Source organism: Aspergillus karnatakaensis (genome assembly GCF_047715665.1).
Source record: "Aspergillus karnatakaensis strain CBS 102800 unplaced genomic scaffold BJY04scaffold_4, whole genome shotgun sequence".
Classification (NCBI taxonomy): domain Eukaryota; kingdom Fungi; phylum Ascomycota; class Eurotiomycetes; order Eurotiales; family Aspergillaceae; genus Aspergillus; species Aspergillus karnatakaensis.
Genome location: NW_027395716.1, coordinates 815,532 through 832,725, shown reverse-complemented (window position 1 = coordinate 832,725; position 17,194 = coordinate 815,532). Strand labels below are relative to the sequence as shown.

The 17,194-nt window shown below is 50.6% G+C and overlaps 5 protein-coding genes across 5 annotated transcripts; 2 read left to right on the top strand and 3 right to left on the bottom strand.

Annotated features, from left to right (window-relative positions):
- Positions 1-18: 18 nt before the first annotated feature.
- BJY04DRAFT_229381 (uncharacterized protein) lies at positions 19-6,411 on the bottom strand (the record flags this gene model as incomplete). The annotated part of the gene is made up of 2 exons (XM_073719059.1): positions 19-4,579; positions 5,077-6,411. The coding sequence occupies 2 exons, from the start codon at positions 6,409-6,411 to the stop codon at positions 179-181; spliced, it is 5,736 nt and encodes a 1,911-aa protein (XP_073576147.1). The 3' UTR covers positions 19-178.
- A 606-nt stretch (positions 6,412-7,017) lies between these two features.
- On the top strand, positions 7,018-7,785 carry BJY04DRAFT_178899 (H/ACA ribonucleoprotein complex subunit NOP10). Its single transcript, XM_073709817.1, has 5 exons — positions 7,018-7,080; positions 7,137-7,149; positions 7,254-7,369; positions 7,436-7,488; positions 7,545-7,785. Exons 2-5 carry the CDS (start codon positions 7,138-7,140, stop codon positions 7,565-7,567), a joined length of 204 nt encoding a protein of 67 aa, XP_073576146.1. The 5' UTR covers positions 7,018-7,080; position 7,137; the 3' UTR covers positions 7,568-7,785.
- BJY04DRAFT_178898 (rRNA-binding endoribonuclease) lies at positions 7,786-9,330 on the bottom strand. Its single transcript, XM_073709816.1, has 2 exons — positions 8,462-9,330; positions 7,786-8,407 (listed from the first exon to the last, which is right to left on the bottom strand). The coding sequence occupies exons 1-2, from the start codon at positions 9,239-9,241 to the stop codon at positions 7,892-7,894; spliced, it is 1,296 nt and encodes a 431-aa protein (XP_073576145.1). The 5' UTR covers positions 9,242-9,330; the 3' UTR covers positions 7,786-7,891.
- A 1,929-nt stretch (positions 9,331-11,259) lies between these two features.
- BJY04DRAFT_213857 (uncharacterized protein) lies at positions 11,260-12,844 on the top strand (the record flags this gene model as incomplete). The annotated part of the gene is made up of 5 exons (XM_073715051.1): positions 11,260-11,460; positions 11,511-11,615; positions 11,664-12,037; positions 12,095-12,162; positions 12,222-12,844. The coding sequence occupies 5 exons, from the start codon at positions 11,260-11,262 to the stop codon at positions 12,842-12,844; spliced, it is 1,371 nt and encodes a 456-aa protein (XP_073576144.1).
- A 380-nt stretch (positions 12,845-13,224) lies between these two features.
- BJY04DRAFT_205037 (glycosyl hydrolase family 71-domain-containing protein) lies at positions 13,225-16,809 on the bottom strand (the record flags this gene model as incomplete). Its single annotated transcript, XM_073713558.1, has 5 exons — positions 13,225-14,772; positions 15,063-15,617; positions 15,668-16,309; positions 16,360-16,466; positions 16,731-16,809. The coding sequence occupies 5 exons, from the start codon at positions 16,807-16,809 to the stop codon at positions 13,225-13,227; spliced, it is 2,931 nt and encodes a 976-aa protein (XP_073576143.1).
- Positions 16,810-17,194: the final 385 nt, after the last annotated feature.

Below are 17,194 nucleotides of genomic sequence, written 5' to 3'. Positions count from 1 at the left end.
ATGCTTTGAATGAGACTAATAGTATTTGAGGCGTAGCGACATCAATTTGCAGGCAACAAACAAGGGGTATAATTTGCTATGGAAAGTCATGGTGCTTGGGGTATCGTCCCTATCCTACATCAGGAATCAATTAAACAACGGTATAAATCAGACGGTAGATCAGGCGCCGGATAAGTTACTAGTCAACAAGCCGTCCGAGAATCAAACTCTGGCAGACAAACTCGTTGCCAACAATCCGCACATTGCTGTTCAAGCCCAGGTCGTCCTCGTTTATGGAGTCAGTGAGTCTGGACTTTCTCCGTTTCTTCGACGCAATCCCAGTGCTCCCAGAAGCTAAGGTCTTTGCCGCCTTGTCGTCATCATCAATATAGATCCAGTCCCATGTAGAGGCTTCTTCGCTAGACTGCGACTGGCTGAGGGCCTCTCGGGCTGATTTAATATCAGGAACACGTTCAATCTTCGACGCGCCCAGAGCATACGTCAAGAAAATATACGCTCTCCGTCGTTCCTCGTCCGCTTTGCCATGACGGCCTGTAATGAGCAGCACAGACTGGCCGTTTAGCAAATTCGGTCGAGCCGCGACGGTCTCAGAGAACCGTGCCTTGCTGGCCGGGTAGGGCGTGAGGATTCTCGATTTTGTTGCACCGTTAAGGTATGACGACTCGCCAGCAGGGAGAAGGTACATCTCCCAGTCGAGGATTTGACCCTTCGCAACACAATCCTCTACCCAGCGATCTGATAAGCAAGGGAGGTTCAGAGCTAGAGCCTGCATATACTTTGGGCGGCGGGAGTGTTTATCTGCGATAAGGCATGCAAAACCAGCATCTTCAACCCCGGATTTGAGCTGAAGATAACCACTGGCACTCCTCGATATGGGCGCAGGAGATCTGGTTGGTGTCGCCAGCGGAGCATTTAGGGGCAACTCGAACAACTCGTTGAAGCCGTCCTCCAAGATTCGACCATCATTTTCTAGGATCATCTTTGTCACCCGGTACTTGGCATCGCTCTTATCACCGTAAGATACTGCGAACACCATTCCTGAAAAAAGACCAGTTGACAGACGGAAGCTGCGAGACAGTCGGGTGCTGGGCGAAGTCGGGGTGGTGTGTCTGTCGGAAGGCGTCTGAAAACGACTTTCATAAGTAGCTGAGCCAGAGTTGTAACTGAAAGACCGATTTTGTAGACGATTCCACAGTACGGTATCCAGGTATATTCTGGATATAGGGACATTTATAACACTCTCAGGGACTGAGAGACCACAGCTTGGTAGGCTCTTCCGTTGCTTTGGGCCCAAGATAACAGTAGCGTGACCATATACATCTGTGACCGGAATAACTCCCTTTGTGGCCTCACTCGATAGATCCTCTGCACTGAGCTTGTCGGCAAAGCCTTTGACAATATGGGCGACTTTTGGTACATTCGGCATGTCCACTTTGACTGCATCACCGATTTGCAGTTCGAGTCTCTTAACCGTCCCAATGGGCACTTCAAGTGGAGCACTATCTTCAAATTTGATCAGGTACTGATCCGGTGAGGTTCTAAAGGGTTGCCCAAAGCAAGTTGCCGGAAAGTAAGCCCTCTTCTGCCCTCTCCAGATCGCAATAACCTGGTTGGGCGCAATTATCACATTGCCAGTGGGAGGATGTTGTTCCCTAACTGCTGGGCTCTCCCCAACCACAGGTTCGCTGCTCGACACCTCAGGAGCAGGAGTTGAGACAGCCATCTGAGAACCTTCGACTGGAGCAGGTCCCAGGCCTTGCTGCGGCTCTCGTTCTGCTCGTTCAGGTTCTCGAGGCTCCCGAGGTTCTGACGGTTGACGCTCGCGAGCTAAAGAACGAGCGAACATTTGGGAACGTTCCTTACTAGATACTCGAAATTTGGGAGAATCCTCAGTATCCCAAATAGATCCTGATCTCTTAGAAGGCTTTGCCCGCCGAGGAAAAGTACCTTGGCGCCGGGCTTCTGGTACTGTTGGCTGTATAACAGGTGCTATCTTTCCCTCTTCAACCTCTTGAAGAGGGATTAATTGAGGTTTTGAACGGGGTGTGACTGGTACTATTGGATCTGATGCGGTGATGTTACGACCGTCGTTACCTCGTCGCCTCTTGCGCGGTGGGATGGGTGACATCCCAAGGGCAGACCTAAATTCCTGATCATCTGCGGAGAGGATATTGATATTGACATCGAGTGCGCCCCCGACTTGAGGCGAAGCGTCAGCCGCAATCTCCGTCAACGCCCTGCGCTGCCTCCCACTGGGGCTTGAAAGAATATTTGAGTTGATCAGCGGTTTGATTGGAGAAGAGCTATCGGAGATAGCTGGTTGGGACTGTTCGGTGTGCTTGAATGCTCTCGGGTAGGGAGGAGGTAGGTCGTCATCTTCTGCGGCTTCATTGTTACCATCACTCATCCAACCTTCTGCCATGCGATTGGGGCTGGTCTCGGGAATCGTGGCGACTGGTTGTGGATCGTTAGAGCTCCTCTGTCGCCGACGCACAGGTGTCTCAGCCACTCGAGATGGCATTGAGGATGACTTGTCCCGAGAGTCCAAGGTCGGTACCCTACTCCCATCATCTAGGGCTTCTGGATCGGCCGAGTCATGAAAACGAACTGTGTTGGGCTGCGGGCTAGGTGAGACATTTCCAGAGGGATGAGAGGATTTAGCAGAACTCGCGGGATCTGACTTGCTAAGAAGTAGAGGAGCAACAGGGGCAGTGTGGAACTTTTCACTGTGCGGTTCAGATCCTTGGGTAAGATGCTGCAAAGGAAAGTTTTTGGCGGGTAAAAATGTGGTTCGCTCGTGGGTAGCTTCAGGCTTGCTTTGTTGTTGTTGTTGTTGGGAGGCATGGACGCGCGCTTGACTTCCCCTGCTTGGGCTCTCGCTATGTTCGGCTTGCTCGTCACCATATCTCTGTGAATCTTTGACCACTGTGATGGGTGACGATCTTATTCCGTCATGTGGCTCTTCAGTCACATCTTGATCTGCCCGATGCAGACGTGCATCCGAGATAGGTTGAGCGGGCTCTCTACTAGTTGCCACTGGACTTTCGTGTAATGAAAGTGCCTGCGAGAGTCGGTCATGAGCACTCGCTGCTTGGGACAGACTGACTGCGGACGGATCATTGCAATTTTCCTTATCCTCCTCAGTAGAGGAGTTCGGTACTAGAGATCGAGGCGTTGGCTGCGGTAGTTCCTCTTCTTGTTCTGTCTCCTCTTCGCTAATGCCAGCATTTTGTAACTCTACAGCTGGTTCATGCTGTGCTTCGCAGCCGGCTGTTGCACGTCCATCAGACCAGGCCTGCCGCTCTGGCGCACCAGAGACAGACCTTGTCCTTCTTCCTATATCTGATGCTGGGTGGCTTAGTTGCCGCGCGGGAGCCGAAAATGCGGCAAACTGCGCTGCAGTTTCCTGATCAATTCGCCGCTGACGCCTCGCACGTTCAATAAAGCTAGGCTCTTTGTCAAATTCGCCGTCACTGTGATCTTCTGAGTAGATATGGTCTGCTGAGCGAGTCATCCTCTCTTTAGCCATGTTATCTCTCCTCGCCTGTGACTCTTTCAAAGTGATATAATTCATCTGGGTCTGGGACGACTCGCGCGGGAAGGTCGCGGCAAGTGTGTTGAACGGGGAGGAAAGGGAAGGAGCGACCGGCCGGTGCTGTATAGGGATGTTCGGCGACGGCCGGTCCGACATTAGGTCTGATTGTAGTCCGTTGACCAGCGGAGATGATGGCGCCTGGGTAGCTTTGAAGACTTGACTCAAGGCCATGACACCGCTAGCAGACTCAAGATCCGACGCCAGAGGGTTTCGGGAGACAAGGGGAGACACCGTGGCGACAGCCTCGACGTGATGCTGCTTTGTCGCTGTCACGGGAGTCTTCGTTATGAATCGTTGAGACTCCGGGAATACATTTCGCTCATACATGAGAGGAGATGATTCACCTAATTTTGAGCTGCTCTGATCATCATTCTCGTCGGTATTCGGTAGGTGAATATGAGCACCATCAAAGCCAGAGAGCAAGTCGATATGGCCGCTGTCGCCCTCATTCAGGGTCATAAGTGTAGCTCGATCAATGGCATTACTATCAGGTCTATCATTGCCACCTTCGTTGTTCCGTCGGAGAATTTCATCATAAACCGATTGGGAGATGACTTGGGTGTCTGAAGGGAGTGTCTCGGCAGAGCCCATTTTGGCAGTCGGTGGCACCGTAGAGGGTGGTAGTGTAGTTCGTTCAGGAGACTGCCGATTCAAATCTAGAGTCTTTGTGACATTGCCGTCTTTTTCCTCTGCTTCAGATGCATGTGTAGGGCGCCCATCGGAGGGAATCTGAGTATCTGGTATCGCGGTAGTGGCGTCAGGATGCGTTACGGTTGTAGGCTGATGAGGGTCTTGAGGGTCTTGAGGAGGAGTGATCTCAATTGCCCTGGACTCCTCCAAGAAAGGCTGGGATGTGATAGATTCCTGAGGCGAAGGAGTGAGTGGGTTAGTGCAGGGATCCTTGCCCAAAATCGACCTGTAATCACTCACCAAGCCCAGCGCGACGCGTTGCAGCCTCGCGATATCAATGCTATCATCTTGGGTCTCCATGATCGCTTTCAACCCACCGATATTGAGACGAAATAGTCGGATAGTCTCATGGTATGCCTGCTTTTTTTGCTCACTGCAGGAAATGGCTTGAGATATAGACTTTACTCTCAAAGCTTCACCAGCCGGTCGTCGGAATTAAAACGCGAAACGCGTCGGTCACGTGAAAAAGCAATATTACTGTTTTAGGCTTAGACCGAACAAGCACTGAGTGAATGGACGTATGGTATGCACTCGGCGTTTTCTTCTGTCCCAAGGGCAGTGAATTGGAGAAGTTTTGTTTCGGCCGCTTTTGTGGGATTGAGGATGGCTCTACCAGATTCCCTGATAAGCAGACACCAGATGTATAGGCCTTCTAAGTTACAGAGAGTTACACCAGGTCGCTTTGCATGTTAAGCCCAAGGGTATTCGCAGCCCGTTTTATAGTGTACATAAGCCTCCAATCAATCGCGAGACCGGTTCGGTATCCAACGCCGGATGATAAGCTCTCTCACAGAGTAGCGCCCAAGCAATGCACCAATGTCAATGCTGCTAGCCGACGCTCCCTCCAAGTCCTGGGATGGAGGCGGAATCTCGACGTAACAAGCCACAAGGGTCTTCTTGACCTGGGCCTGGACACGATTAACACAATGGAACCACCACCAACTGCGTGCCTGCTTAGCATCGCATTCAGCCTTACGGTCCGCCGTTTGGGACCAGTATGGATGGTCATAGGATGGAATGACCACGACGGCGAATTCAGCGTGCGAAAAAACAGGACCACGGTTGTAGATCATGTAGTCCACTCCGAATTTTACACCAGAGCGTACAACCCATCCCAAGGAACGGAAATGGTGGTACACAACGTATGAGATAAGAAAGGGGTCGTCAGTCTTCAAGTCCGCGGATGGCTGCCGGGGAGGCGAGTATGAGTGGTGACAGAATAAGGCAAGCAAGTCGTTCGCGGACAGTATAGTTTTCTGGTCCTGGCCGAAGATGTGCAGAGCTCCCAGTCCGTATACAAGGAAGAATGCTTCCTCGTTGGATAATTGTAGGTGTTCTTCATTGTTGACTGTGGTTTCTTCAAGAGTATTGTTCCCGTCGGCAGCTGTTTCTCCAGATGTGCCCAATGTACCAGAGTCGACATTTGTAGTAGAGAACTGAACGGTCTTCTCGTTGGCCTCCCTGTCCTGTCGCGCGAGCTTCTGTGCCTCCAGAAACCTAGCCTCTCTAGCCTTTTTCACGGAAAACTTCTCTGCGGTCACGGTGGTGCCGTTTGTAACACCAGGTGCGGATGATGACAGGTCGGACGGGGAGTCCGTCGACGTGCGACCTTCTCTTGCGGCGGCTTCCGCCTGAAGTCTTTGCTCGATGATTAACTTCTCCGACCTTGCTCTCTGAAGCTTCAACTCACGGCGCTCGGCTCTCCGCTGGCGAGTAAGCTCCTCACTTGTCACACCCCTGAGAAGGCCCCTCCGCTTCTTCTCTTGATCCAACCAGGTAGGCTCACTGCGGCTCAGGCTTCCTTTCCCAAAAAAACCCATCTCCCACAGAGCCCGGACTGTCTTCTCGTCGGTAACATGAACCGAGGATGTGTTCGAGTCGAAATAGGCAGCGTAAATGTCAGTGTGTGGTGGTGCGACAAGGTATGTGAGGTACGAGAGGAGCACACTTATGACGGAAATGGGGTTATGCGGGATTAGAGGAGGCAAAGGGTGGACAGTGAGAGGTAAAGGGAATCGATGGATTTGCCTATAGTCAGGCCGTTGACGTCTTGGGCCCCGATTCTTTGTAGAGGGCGCTACCTCGTGCGCCGAGGGAACGACATTAGAAGGAGGTTGGGAAGCCATTTTTGGAATCAAAAGTAATTCAATTGAATTATCTCAGTAGCTACTACGGGGTCAAGAATCAGCAAGGAAGCTTTGTATTACATGAATAAATCCCGACTCAAATAAAAGTGATGCGGTTTGTGCTCCTCAGATACCGTTGTAGTCTAATACAAGCAGTCATTGACAACAGCTAGAAATCAAGGTTGCCGTTGCCTTAGCTTTGAAGGTGTCATCACCGGAGCACACGCGAACACTCTTTTCGAGTCCAGAACAGAACAATTCTAGACTGAGGCTTACCAGAAAAGCTGTGTTTCTGGGAGTATCAAGCCCGGCAGGATAGCCAGCACCGCGGAGGGGAAGATGGGCAAGTAAAGTAGTTGGAATAGATTAGCGATGAGTAACAGATACTGCATCAAGTATCCTGCTGTAGTCTTCGATCAAACAAGCTTCACCAATCTCATCTTTTTCTTCTGTCAAAGAAATCGTCTTCACTTCTTCGTGGGTTACAGAGGTAAAATTTTTGGGCTCACGGCGCGGTTAAAAAGGGCTTCAGCGATGACTCAGCCGAGCTTTGGGGCCCGTGCACCACTCCTCCATCCAAAAAATTTCCTGCATCGCAAAGAGTCCTGGTAGGCAAAGCTACAGATCTCGCATTCCACTTTTACACTATTTCGCATAACCAACCGTCAAGTGAGTCATCTTTATCCTTACATTTCTCTTATTCAATAGCTAATTAAAATTTTTAGGATGCATCTTATGGTATGTCCAGCTCCGCATTTCCCCCGAACTCGAGTCTGAATGTTTCGATTTCGATATTCGTGCTGGTTTGGTTTCGATATGCAAAATCCTAACAACTTGGATAGTACACTCTGGATGATGAGGGCAAGCGTATCTACACGCTGAAGAAGGTCACCCCCGCCGGCGAGGTCACAAAGAGCGCCCACCCCGCTCGCTTTTCTCCGGACGACAAGTACTCTCGGTAAGCTACTCTTCTCTCACACTTGGGTCAATTATATGTTGGACAGGCGCTAACCTACAAATTTAGTCACCGTGTTACTCTTAAGAAGCGATACGGCCTTCTGCTCACCCAGCAGCCCGGTACGTTCATCGACGAGATTACGCTGCTCGAGAGTGGAAACTAACGACTTTTATAGATAAGGAAGCTGCCCAGCTATAGAATCGGAATGTGGCTCTGGGGGAGTAATATCAAAAGGTGGTCTTGATTCATTTGCTGGCGAATGGTGTTATATATGGATTCATTTCGATTTCCCAATACCAATTATTCCGTTCGAACATATATCATGTTTGACGGGAGAGAGTTATACGAAGAATGACTATGTGGCCGTACGTAAAAACAGCTCTATATTCATTGCGTTGGCTATATATGCTCTATCAGCCATTCTCATCCAAGCATGATCGTAATCCCTATCAATTCCTGAAACCCTTGACTTTTGTGCACCATAAACTCCGATCCGCATAATGCAATCATGAAAACAAGCGTTTACCGCTTGCGTGAGTTGATATGCCTGCCAGCTCCAACCTTGATACGACCAGTCTGTTTGTTTCTCTCGCCGGTGAGGATACCGGGAAGATAATCCTCGTCCATCAAATCTCGCTCCCGGCGGAGCTTGCGGCTTTGCTCCGCGGTAGCTCTGGTGTATTCCTTTTGATCTTCGGCAAGGATAAGCTCAGTTCCCCAACCTCCTTTGCCACCACCTCCTTTCCACTTTCCGTTTGAACTGCCGTGGACAGGCTTAGGAACACTGAAGACGTTGCCTCTGTTATTCCACTGCATGTTCTTCTTCAGATGCATTTGGAACTGTCCGTTGGCGGTGGTTGTGCAGGAGACTCGAGTAAGAGTGTCTCCACCGCAGCGTGGGCAGAATTGCTTGCTCATATCCTTAGTAGTTGAGAAGCATGCATGGCAACGCTTGACGAAGGACTTCAAATGCTTAATCCTTTGCAATGTAGCGGTAGACAGAAGGTTGAGATTCATTTGCAGCAACACATTTTGACACTATCGAGTGTTAGCCATAGAATAAGAGTGACTAGGGTTTAGAGGTAAACCAACCGCGAAATCAGTAGTCATCGTTGCAACTTGCATCACCTTGGGCTCTGGGGTAGCGGTTGCCGAACCGGCTTCGTCGATCGCCTGTCGCTTCTTTAGGTTTGACGGTGTAATCCACTCCTCGCCATCCGATTCGGATGCAGCCCCGTCCTCTTTCTCTTCGGACTTGGTTGCTTCTAGAGGGTCTTCGGCGACGGGCAAGTCTGCTTGGCCAATTTCTGCTGTTTCCTCGGGGTTTGTCTCCACGTGACCTTCTGTGTTCAATTCTTCCTCTTTGGTTTCGAGTGTCGCGGCTTTGAGACCCTCAGTGACCTGCTCTACTGCCGACTTTTCGGTAGCATCGTCCGTTTTCGCCGCCTCTTCAGGTTGCTCTCCGACACTTTTGGTCAAGTGCGCCGGGGGCTTCCCGTTGACCTGTTTCTGTCCAGGAACACTGCGCAGCCTCCAGTCTCCACCATTGCGCTCACACTCAATCTCATAGGCAAGAGCCAAGACCTCGATATCGGTCCTACTCAGCACTGCCCTGTCACCAGTCTTTCTAGCAAATTCGCTCAGTATACTGACGCTTTTCGGGGACGGTGTACGTTGTTTCAGGAACGGAAGGTAGAGGGTTTGGACTCGTTGGCGCGCATCGGGATCCCGGATTTCAGCAACCACGGAGGGTGTGATGACGAGTTCTTCGCATTGGGCCAAGAGCGTGGAAAGCGGGGGGTTATTTTTCAGGATAGGACCGGCGTCCAGGACGATGGTGTGGACGGGCTTAGTAGGGGTGGAGTCCGCCATATTGGGCAGCTCAAAAAAAAAAGTTAGATAGGGCCTGTTCCGATCAGAACAAAGACGGAGTGAGAAGAGCGTAACGTTGCGGGGTTGTGGTGATTGAATGCGATGGTGGGTTCGAAATTCTACTGGATTTTTAGGTGGTCTGTGCGCTATCCGATCCTTATCGGGCTTATCGGGCTTATCCATCCCCCAAGGTTGTTGTTGCTGCTTCCTGCTGCTCTTCATTTCAACCTCAACTCACAGGCCTTGAATCAATTTGGTGTTCGATTATGGTGTACATTGCCCGATACATGATCTTTATTCGTGACTTATACTCTTTCATTGAGTACAATTCAAGCACTGACCCACGAAGACTTGCGGCTTCGAAACCAAGGACAGCCTAGGGCTCGGAGGCCGGCGTGCCCAAAAAGACTGTTCCTTTCGGAGATCACTACCGGCTTATGATAGCTCGGTTTACGGTGCTGCAGAATTCTAAAAATGGTATTTCTCAGATTCTCTTCGCAATTGGTGACAGCAGGCGTGGTTACAGCGTCTAGACCTCTAGAGCTTGTCACTCGAGTCATGAGTTTGCATGACCATGTTGTCATCATGCCTTCAGCTCAGTCTAGTAGTAGTAACTAGTAACTTGCGAATCGTTTCCCCCCTGCAGTGGCATCTGTTAACTCCGTATATCTATTCTCTCTGTTCGCCCGCTTGAGCTAAGCATATGACGACTCTCTACCTAGAATCGCTGTGGATGACACAGCTACGGAAGGGGAGAGAAACATGTTTCCTCGCGGTCATGCTATGCATTTCGGAGACTCCAACAGTCGCTAATCGACGGGCTGGAAGTGTTCGCTATTTCGGTAACTGGGCCCTCGCACTCCGGAAGCTTGAGCAATGTGATATATCCAACTATCTCCAAGAACGAGCCAACACAACTGCTCGGTAATTTTTGCAGAAATGGTTTGTCAACTCTGGCACCCGGAATCGAAATATGATCCACCTGATATACTGTTTGTACTTGTTAACCATTGAGAACTAATATTCGCAAGAAAACTGGAAGAGTCCGTGACATATCAGTCTTTGGGCTGGCTCAGCCGCTCAATCGACGCCGATGCCATATGAGGCTTTTACGACCAGTTATGATTCAGGAAGAGACTGCTGATTCCTTTGCTCTTGGCTAGACATCCTCTTGTCAACCCCGAGGGCCACCACCACCCTACGTTTGTGGACAGGAAGTTAGGCTCTGTCAGGCAAATCTTGCTGCAAGTTTAATCTAGCATTTTGGTGACGAGCTTCTAGGCCTAGAAGAACACGTAACATGTGGCTTTTTGCCAGCTGATATTATCAGCCCAAATACCTGAGCAGCAGGAGAGCTTATTGGATACATGCACCGCACAGCATGCCGTCAACCACGCGATATGCACCTCTCGATCTCCGTCTGTGCATGGATTTAAGTTTAGATACGTCGCTGATCCTGACGGCCAGTACCCACTGGTTCCCTTTCCGTGGTTGGATCGCCTCATTGGCGTTGTATGCACAACGTCGTTATTGCTGCCCTGAGGCTTACAGTAACAGAGCCAAAGCCTCCACCTCTTGCGGAAACCAATTTACCCTCTGGTGAACCAGTGTCAGATCGATCTGGATAGCCATCCAGACTCTCTGGATTTGGCTGTGGCGTTTTTGTATCATATACTTATCCTCCCCCTTGCTCTTAACGACTGTCTAGGTTTCGCCTTCGCTTGGGGCATCATTCGTCGGATGTGAAGAAGCATGTGCATGAATCGCAATCCAAGCCACTTGCTACCTGTTCGCAGGTAACTACGTCCTGTCAAATACGCCCACCCCGAGCATATGTATACTTCGCCACTCATGGTTCTCCTTTGCAACGTAGGCTGTGTCACTCTTTTATCATCTTTTCCCTCATGTTACGGGCTGGGCTAAGCAATTATTTCTGTGAGATCACGGAGTGTCCAACATAATAAGCCCTGGTATCTCCATCCCCTAAGATAATCACCGACTATACTTGTGATCCCACCATGGTAGCATCCGATCTTCATCAGGTTCTGTCCCGCGAGGAGCACAAAAGGTCCTACCTCTCCCCTCGCGGAACCCAGAGCCTAGTGATCAGCATCATCTTTACCAGCCTGGCCACTATCCTCGTCGTTGCCCGGGTTTATACTCGAACCAAGCTGATCAAACGCGTGGAAGCAAATGACTGGATGATTGTCATTGCCTTGGTATACCAAGCCGAGTTCCTCCTATACAGACCATTCTAACTACGATACAGCTTTTCTCCTTTGTCTTCATGGCATTCTTCATCGGTGAGGCTCTCAATGGAATGGGCATGCATCTAGTCGATATTCCCACGCCGATCCTCATAGAGCAGATGAAGGTATGTTTCCCGCTCTCACTACACACGTCCCAAGCTAATCTATCACAGGCCTTCTGGATAACAATCCCCTTCTACAATGCCGCTCTGCTATGTGCAAAAGCCTCAATCCTGATGCAGTACTTCCGTGTCTTCCCATCCCGCCGCATGCGCCACACATGTTGGGTTATGCTTGGGCTGCTCGCCACATACGGCTCCTGGGCCGTCCTGAGCGGGTTCTTGAACTGCATCCCTGTAGCTCGATTCTGGGACCCTACTATCAAAGGATCGTGCCTTAGCTCAAAGGGCTTGTGGTTCTCAAACGCATCTATGCATATCACCACGGACCTGGCTATCCTGATAATCCCCATACCCGCATTAGCGGCATTGGAACTACCAATGAAGCAAAGGGTTGCCCTAATCTCGATCTTTGCACTTGGTGGATTGTACGTCCCTCTGCACTCCTCCCCGGCCCTCATCATTGAGCTAATAAGCCAACTCAGCGTCTGCGTAACAAGCATCTGCCGCCTCGTGGCCCTGAAAACAATTGCCGACTCCTCAGACCCAACCTGTATGTTCCCTCCCCATCTATCTAATCCCCCCAATAAATTCTAACCAAAAAAAACCCAGACGACAACATCGGCGCTGCAACCTGGTCCGCAATCGAATGCAACACAGGCATAATCTGCGCCTGCCTGCCCACCCTCCGCCCCCTAATCTCGCGCATAATCCCACAGCTCCTTTCCTCCCTAACAGCCAGCCGACACGCGCTACATAGCCCGCGCAATAGATCCCGCTCTAAACTCTCCCGCAGCCGCAACAACAACTACGTGCATGACATTGACCCGCCGGCGTACTGGGGCATGGCCGGCATGGGCGGGTTGGGCGTGCGTACGACGATCACAACCCACATTGATGATTTGGAGTATGGGAGCTGCGAGGGGGATGCGGAGAGGGTTTTTAAGACGAGGTATGGAGTTGCAACTGGTGCGGCTGGGCTTGGGATTGGGGCTGGGAGGACGCAGGCGAGGGTGTTTGTTGGGAGTGGGGAGTCGAACGATGGGAGGGACGGGAGGGATGGGGTGCGGTTTGAAAGTACTGATGAGAGAGATGGGCGGGATGGGATTAAGGATGCTGGCGTTGTTGTTGTGAGGACGGAGGTGAGGACGGATTCGTCTTCTTCGTCCTCGTTGGTGCCGTTGGCGGGTGGGGAGGGGGGAGATGAGATCCAGAGGGAGGTGACAAGGAAGTAGAGAGTATCGTTGACTTTTCTTTACTCCTTATTGGGGTTGATGGTATGGTTTGGTGGTTTTTTATAGATGTAAAATGATATGCTTGGACAGGATTTGGGTATAGGGTTGACTGAGTATGGTTAGTTTTCTTAAGCTGCTTTACTTTAATTAATTCTTACATTCAACGCAGTTTATATTGGAAAATGATCCTGATTATAGGTATAGTTATAACTTAACAGAATTCTCCCTTAGAAACGTAGGACTGTAGCATCACTTGATACCTAAATGAGAAGCATACTCAAAACATGGGTCTATCACCAAGCGCCACGCAACCCCAATATAAGATGCAATTCAGGCCAGTTGATGCCAACATGTTGCATAGATCACGAGTAAACGTCAAATCAGAAATCCGCAAATTCCTTGTCTACCTGCTCGAAGTGGTCAAAGAACCCCTTGAACAGTTTAACACCCAATCCAGGGTCCAAACTTCCCGTGGTCGCCCGGATACTATGCATGCTCAATTGCGGAATACCCACATCAATAGCCCGCAAACCGATTTGTGCGCTCGTCATCGGTCCAATGGTGCCACCACTTCGTGAGTCGTTGCGGATCTGGAAAATTTGGATTTTGGAGCCAGACAGCTCTGCGACACGCTTGATGAACCCGTGGCTGACGCTGTCCGTGGTCATATGACCATTTGAGTCCGCGGAGACGGTAACGCCAACGTTCAAGCGAGGAGCGTGGTTCTCAAGATAGACGTTGAGGAAATTGGGGTTGACGGCGTGAATGACATCAGAGGAGATGAGGAAACTGTTTGCGACAGTCTGGCCGAGAAGGTCGGGTCCATATGATGTTGCAAAGGACTGGGCGATGCGCTCGATAACGCTGGACATGAAGTTGGAGCGAGCACCTTGGCGGAGCAAGCTGCCAATCTCTTCGTCATCAAAGTAGCCAACCATCTTGATGGAGGCAGGAGAGGTGTCATCTGAAGAGGCAATCAAGGCTTCCTGTGCGGCGTAGCAGCAGAGTTTGTCATCAATACGACCAGCAAAAATGAGGTCCTTCTCGAGACCACCAAGGCGAGCGGGCTGACTGTCGTAGAGTTCGAGCTCCCAGTCGAGAATGCTGCTGTAGTCTGTGATGCCAAGTTCCTTGGAGATCACCTTGATAAGCCGGGGGGGTTGCGTGGCAGCGAATGTACCTTGTTCGATGCCGTCGTCTGCGGCTGTGGCATTTTCGCTAGTTTGAAAGAGGTCGGAGTTGTCGACTCCGACAATTGGAACCATCTGCGTCTCCTTGTTGAAGGGTCCTTGGGCAGGAGCACCGAAATGTTCTGCTAGCGATGGGATGCGTGCAATGGGCCAGTCGAGCTTGACTAACTTGGATTCGACCTTGCCAGTGCTAGCACTGCGAACGAGAACCCTTCCACCAATAGATAGATCACGATCCCACCATGTCTTGTTCAAGGCACCAGCGTACGGAGCCACTCCTAGCTGGACATATCCGGCCTTGGTGGGGAGCTTCGAGACGGGCTTCAGCTTGGCCGTGAGGGCGTCAATGTGACCGGCGATGATGGCGATACCGTTCCCACTCTCGTACTCTGAGCCGACTGAGAAAGCGATAAAGGCACTTCCATTCCGCTTAGTATAGTATTTACCCCCGCGTTCAAGCTTTGATGTCCACGACTCCCGCTCTGACAGGTACTTGTATCCCTTGCTCTCGAGCTGCTTTGCGAACCCGTCAACGGCGTGAAAGATAGTAGGGTGTGCTGTCATAAAGTCGCAGTACGCTTGCGAGTAGTCCTCGGGGTTTATTGACGTTACACTTGCATTGGGGGGTGCAGCTTCTGGAGCAGGGGCGGGAGCGGGAGGCTGGTAATCAAAGTGCAGGGTCTCGGGCAACCGGGCAAACTGGCGAAATGCCAGGCTAGAGTTCTGATTCATGACAGCCTTCTTGGTCATTGTAGAGAGATAGGAGTAACGACGGTGGTAGATGATTAAGAACGTGTAATTGAGAGGATAGGAAGTAGGAGGGGAAATGGAGGAGAGTTGGAGATGAGACGGAGAACAGCTGGAGTCATGCGGAGAGTGAGGAGGCGGTGCTTATCTCCGATAGCTACTGGCTGCCTGGCGACACCACCATCGCCCAAAATCACGCACTTTAAGTCTTGAACACGAACGATCATATTTCTTTTTCTAAAGGCCAACTAGCTAGAGCCGACATACGCATTCCAATTTACCTCGCCATTTGGACATTGCTCTGTTATAGCAGGCCCCACGGTCGACTCGATCTCCCTGCCATGACGCACGATCGCAAAATGTACAGGTCCTGATTGCCCATCGAAAGGCACCGAGAAGTGATGCACTCCTGTTTCCTTCGCGGGTAGAATGGTCGGTGCTGCATCGCCGATCTGAACATGCACCTGGCTCGGTTCTGTCACTAGCACACTGACAAACACTCGATCCTGTGACACTTCCCCGGGGTTCAATCCGGGTTGCCCCATGTTCAGACTATTACCTGTTGTTCCCCCGGAGCCTCCTGAGGTACTGGGGTTAAGTCTGTACCAATACACAATCTTGTCCGTGTATGAGATGGGGTACTTTTGAGCGGACGGCGTCTGGCTCAAACCTAGTCTTCCACTCTGCCGACGGTAGGCGTCGATATAATATGGCAGGAGTGCACGCCACGCGTCATGGGGAGACCCTTTCACATAGCGCTCTGCTCCGTCGGGGATCCCTGGCTCAAAGATTGGACCGATGTAATGCGTCTCTCCATAATCATTCCAGCTGAGGATCTACACAAACAATTAGTCCCAACCATAGCTCGAGGGGTCTTCAAGCATACCTGAACAAGCGCTGGCTGCAGCTCGATAACTTGATGCCAACGGTAATGCCAAAGGTCATCGCCACGCCAGAGCCAATTTTTATTCCATTGCGGCAAGTTCGTGTAAAACCAAGGAGACACAGGCATCATATACGGTTTGCCAGAAAGTGCATTGATCCACGCTTCGTCGCTTGAGGTGTCCTTTTCCTGGGCTCCTACTGGCCAGGCATCCCAGCTAAAATGACCATCAACCACGTCGTGAACAGTATGCAAGCCCGAAGGTGCAAGACTCGTCCAGTCTGGGATGAAGATGCAGTCTGTTGCGTCCTTTATATAAGTCCAGTCCCTTGAGCTCCCCACCCCCTCAAATGTAGATACCAATGGCTTTCCATTATATAGGTATTGAGCGGCTCTATTCTTGTACGCGTTGATTGTGGTGATGACCCGGTCTGAGGGCCATGGTCCGCCAGATTCGTAATCGAATGAAAGGAATAGAGAGAAACCGCCAACTCGTTCGGCAGCGTCGTAAGCCGTCTGGAGAGCACGATCGGTATAATCGTCTTGAGGAGCGATGTTCAAGGCAAATCCGTCTATATGGGCTTTCTGAGCCTCATTGATATCGCGTTCCCAATCGGCTGGGGACATAGACCCTGCAACCCCAACCTGGTTCGTTAGTACAGCCGCATTGTGCACACAGAGAAATGTCGCCTTACCATGAAGTGGGCAAAAACACTCATCGGCTCCGACGAGGCACTTGGAGTATGTGGCGCATTCTGTCTAAAGGTATTCGGTGGCTGTTCCGCGTGCACCACAGGTCCAACTAGAAATATGGACAGAAGAATATAGATTAGCATCTTCCGTTATACCATTCGAGCATATATGAACAGGCAAGTGCATAAGAAATCTCAAGTCATGGCCAGCTGATATCGCGATTCGAAGTTATAGTCAGAACCGACAAAACTTCGCAAAGCATTATATATACCAGTGAGATGGGAGCCATTCCAGTTCGTACGAGGAATGGAGAAAAGCTCAAAGGCACGGGCTAGTTTATAGTTGACCTGAAATGAGATGTGGGTTAACTAACCATAGATATTGCTCGGAATCTGTTGTTTTTGTTTCTCCTTGGAATGGAGGTGACGTAGAAAGCGATCCAGATACTTCATCTTGGCCACGCGGCAAAGGGATTGAGGATTCTAGGTGTGCTCTAAGGAATGAAGGACAAGGGAAGCTGTTAGTCTAATTGCAATAAACATGAACTGTTCGTTCAGCCAAGGGGGGCAAAGGGATAAATAAGACACACAGCACACGTTGCACAGACTATCAAGGACTTGGATTCTGTATACAGCTGTGACTACTAGTAACACCTAGGCAAGCAGTAGTTTAGTATATGTCACTGTCAAGGCTTTGTCTAGGTAAAGCCGCTGCACATGCTGTCAGCTAAATGCTTCCATGTCACCGCCTCGGATTGCAGCATTGTCTGGGCAATATTCAACACGGGATACCAAGACATGGAAATGCAATATTAATCAAGGTGGCACGCTCACCTGC

Bases quoted from the DNA above. Each gene is read 5' to 3' on its own strand.
- BJY04DRAFT_178898 (XM_073709816.1), bottom strand. From the start codon at position 9,241: ATGGCGGACTCCACCCCTACTAAGCCCGTCCACACCATCGTCCTGGAC. The intron at 8,408-8,461 runs GTTGGTTTACCT...AACACTCGATAG, and splicing joins CGATGACTACTGATTTCGCG to TGTCAAAATGTGTTGCTGCA.
- BJY04DRAFT_178899 (XM_073709817.1), top strand. The intron at 7,370-7,435 runs GTAAGCTACTCT...CTACAAATTTAG, and splicing joins CCGGACGACAAGTACTCTCG to TCACCGTGTTACTCTTAAGA. The intron at 7,489-7,544 runs GTACGTTCATCG...CGACTTTTATAG, and splicing joins TCTGCTCACCCAGCAGCCCG to ATAAGGAAGCTGCCCAGCTA.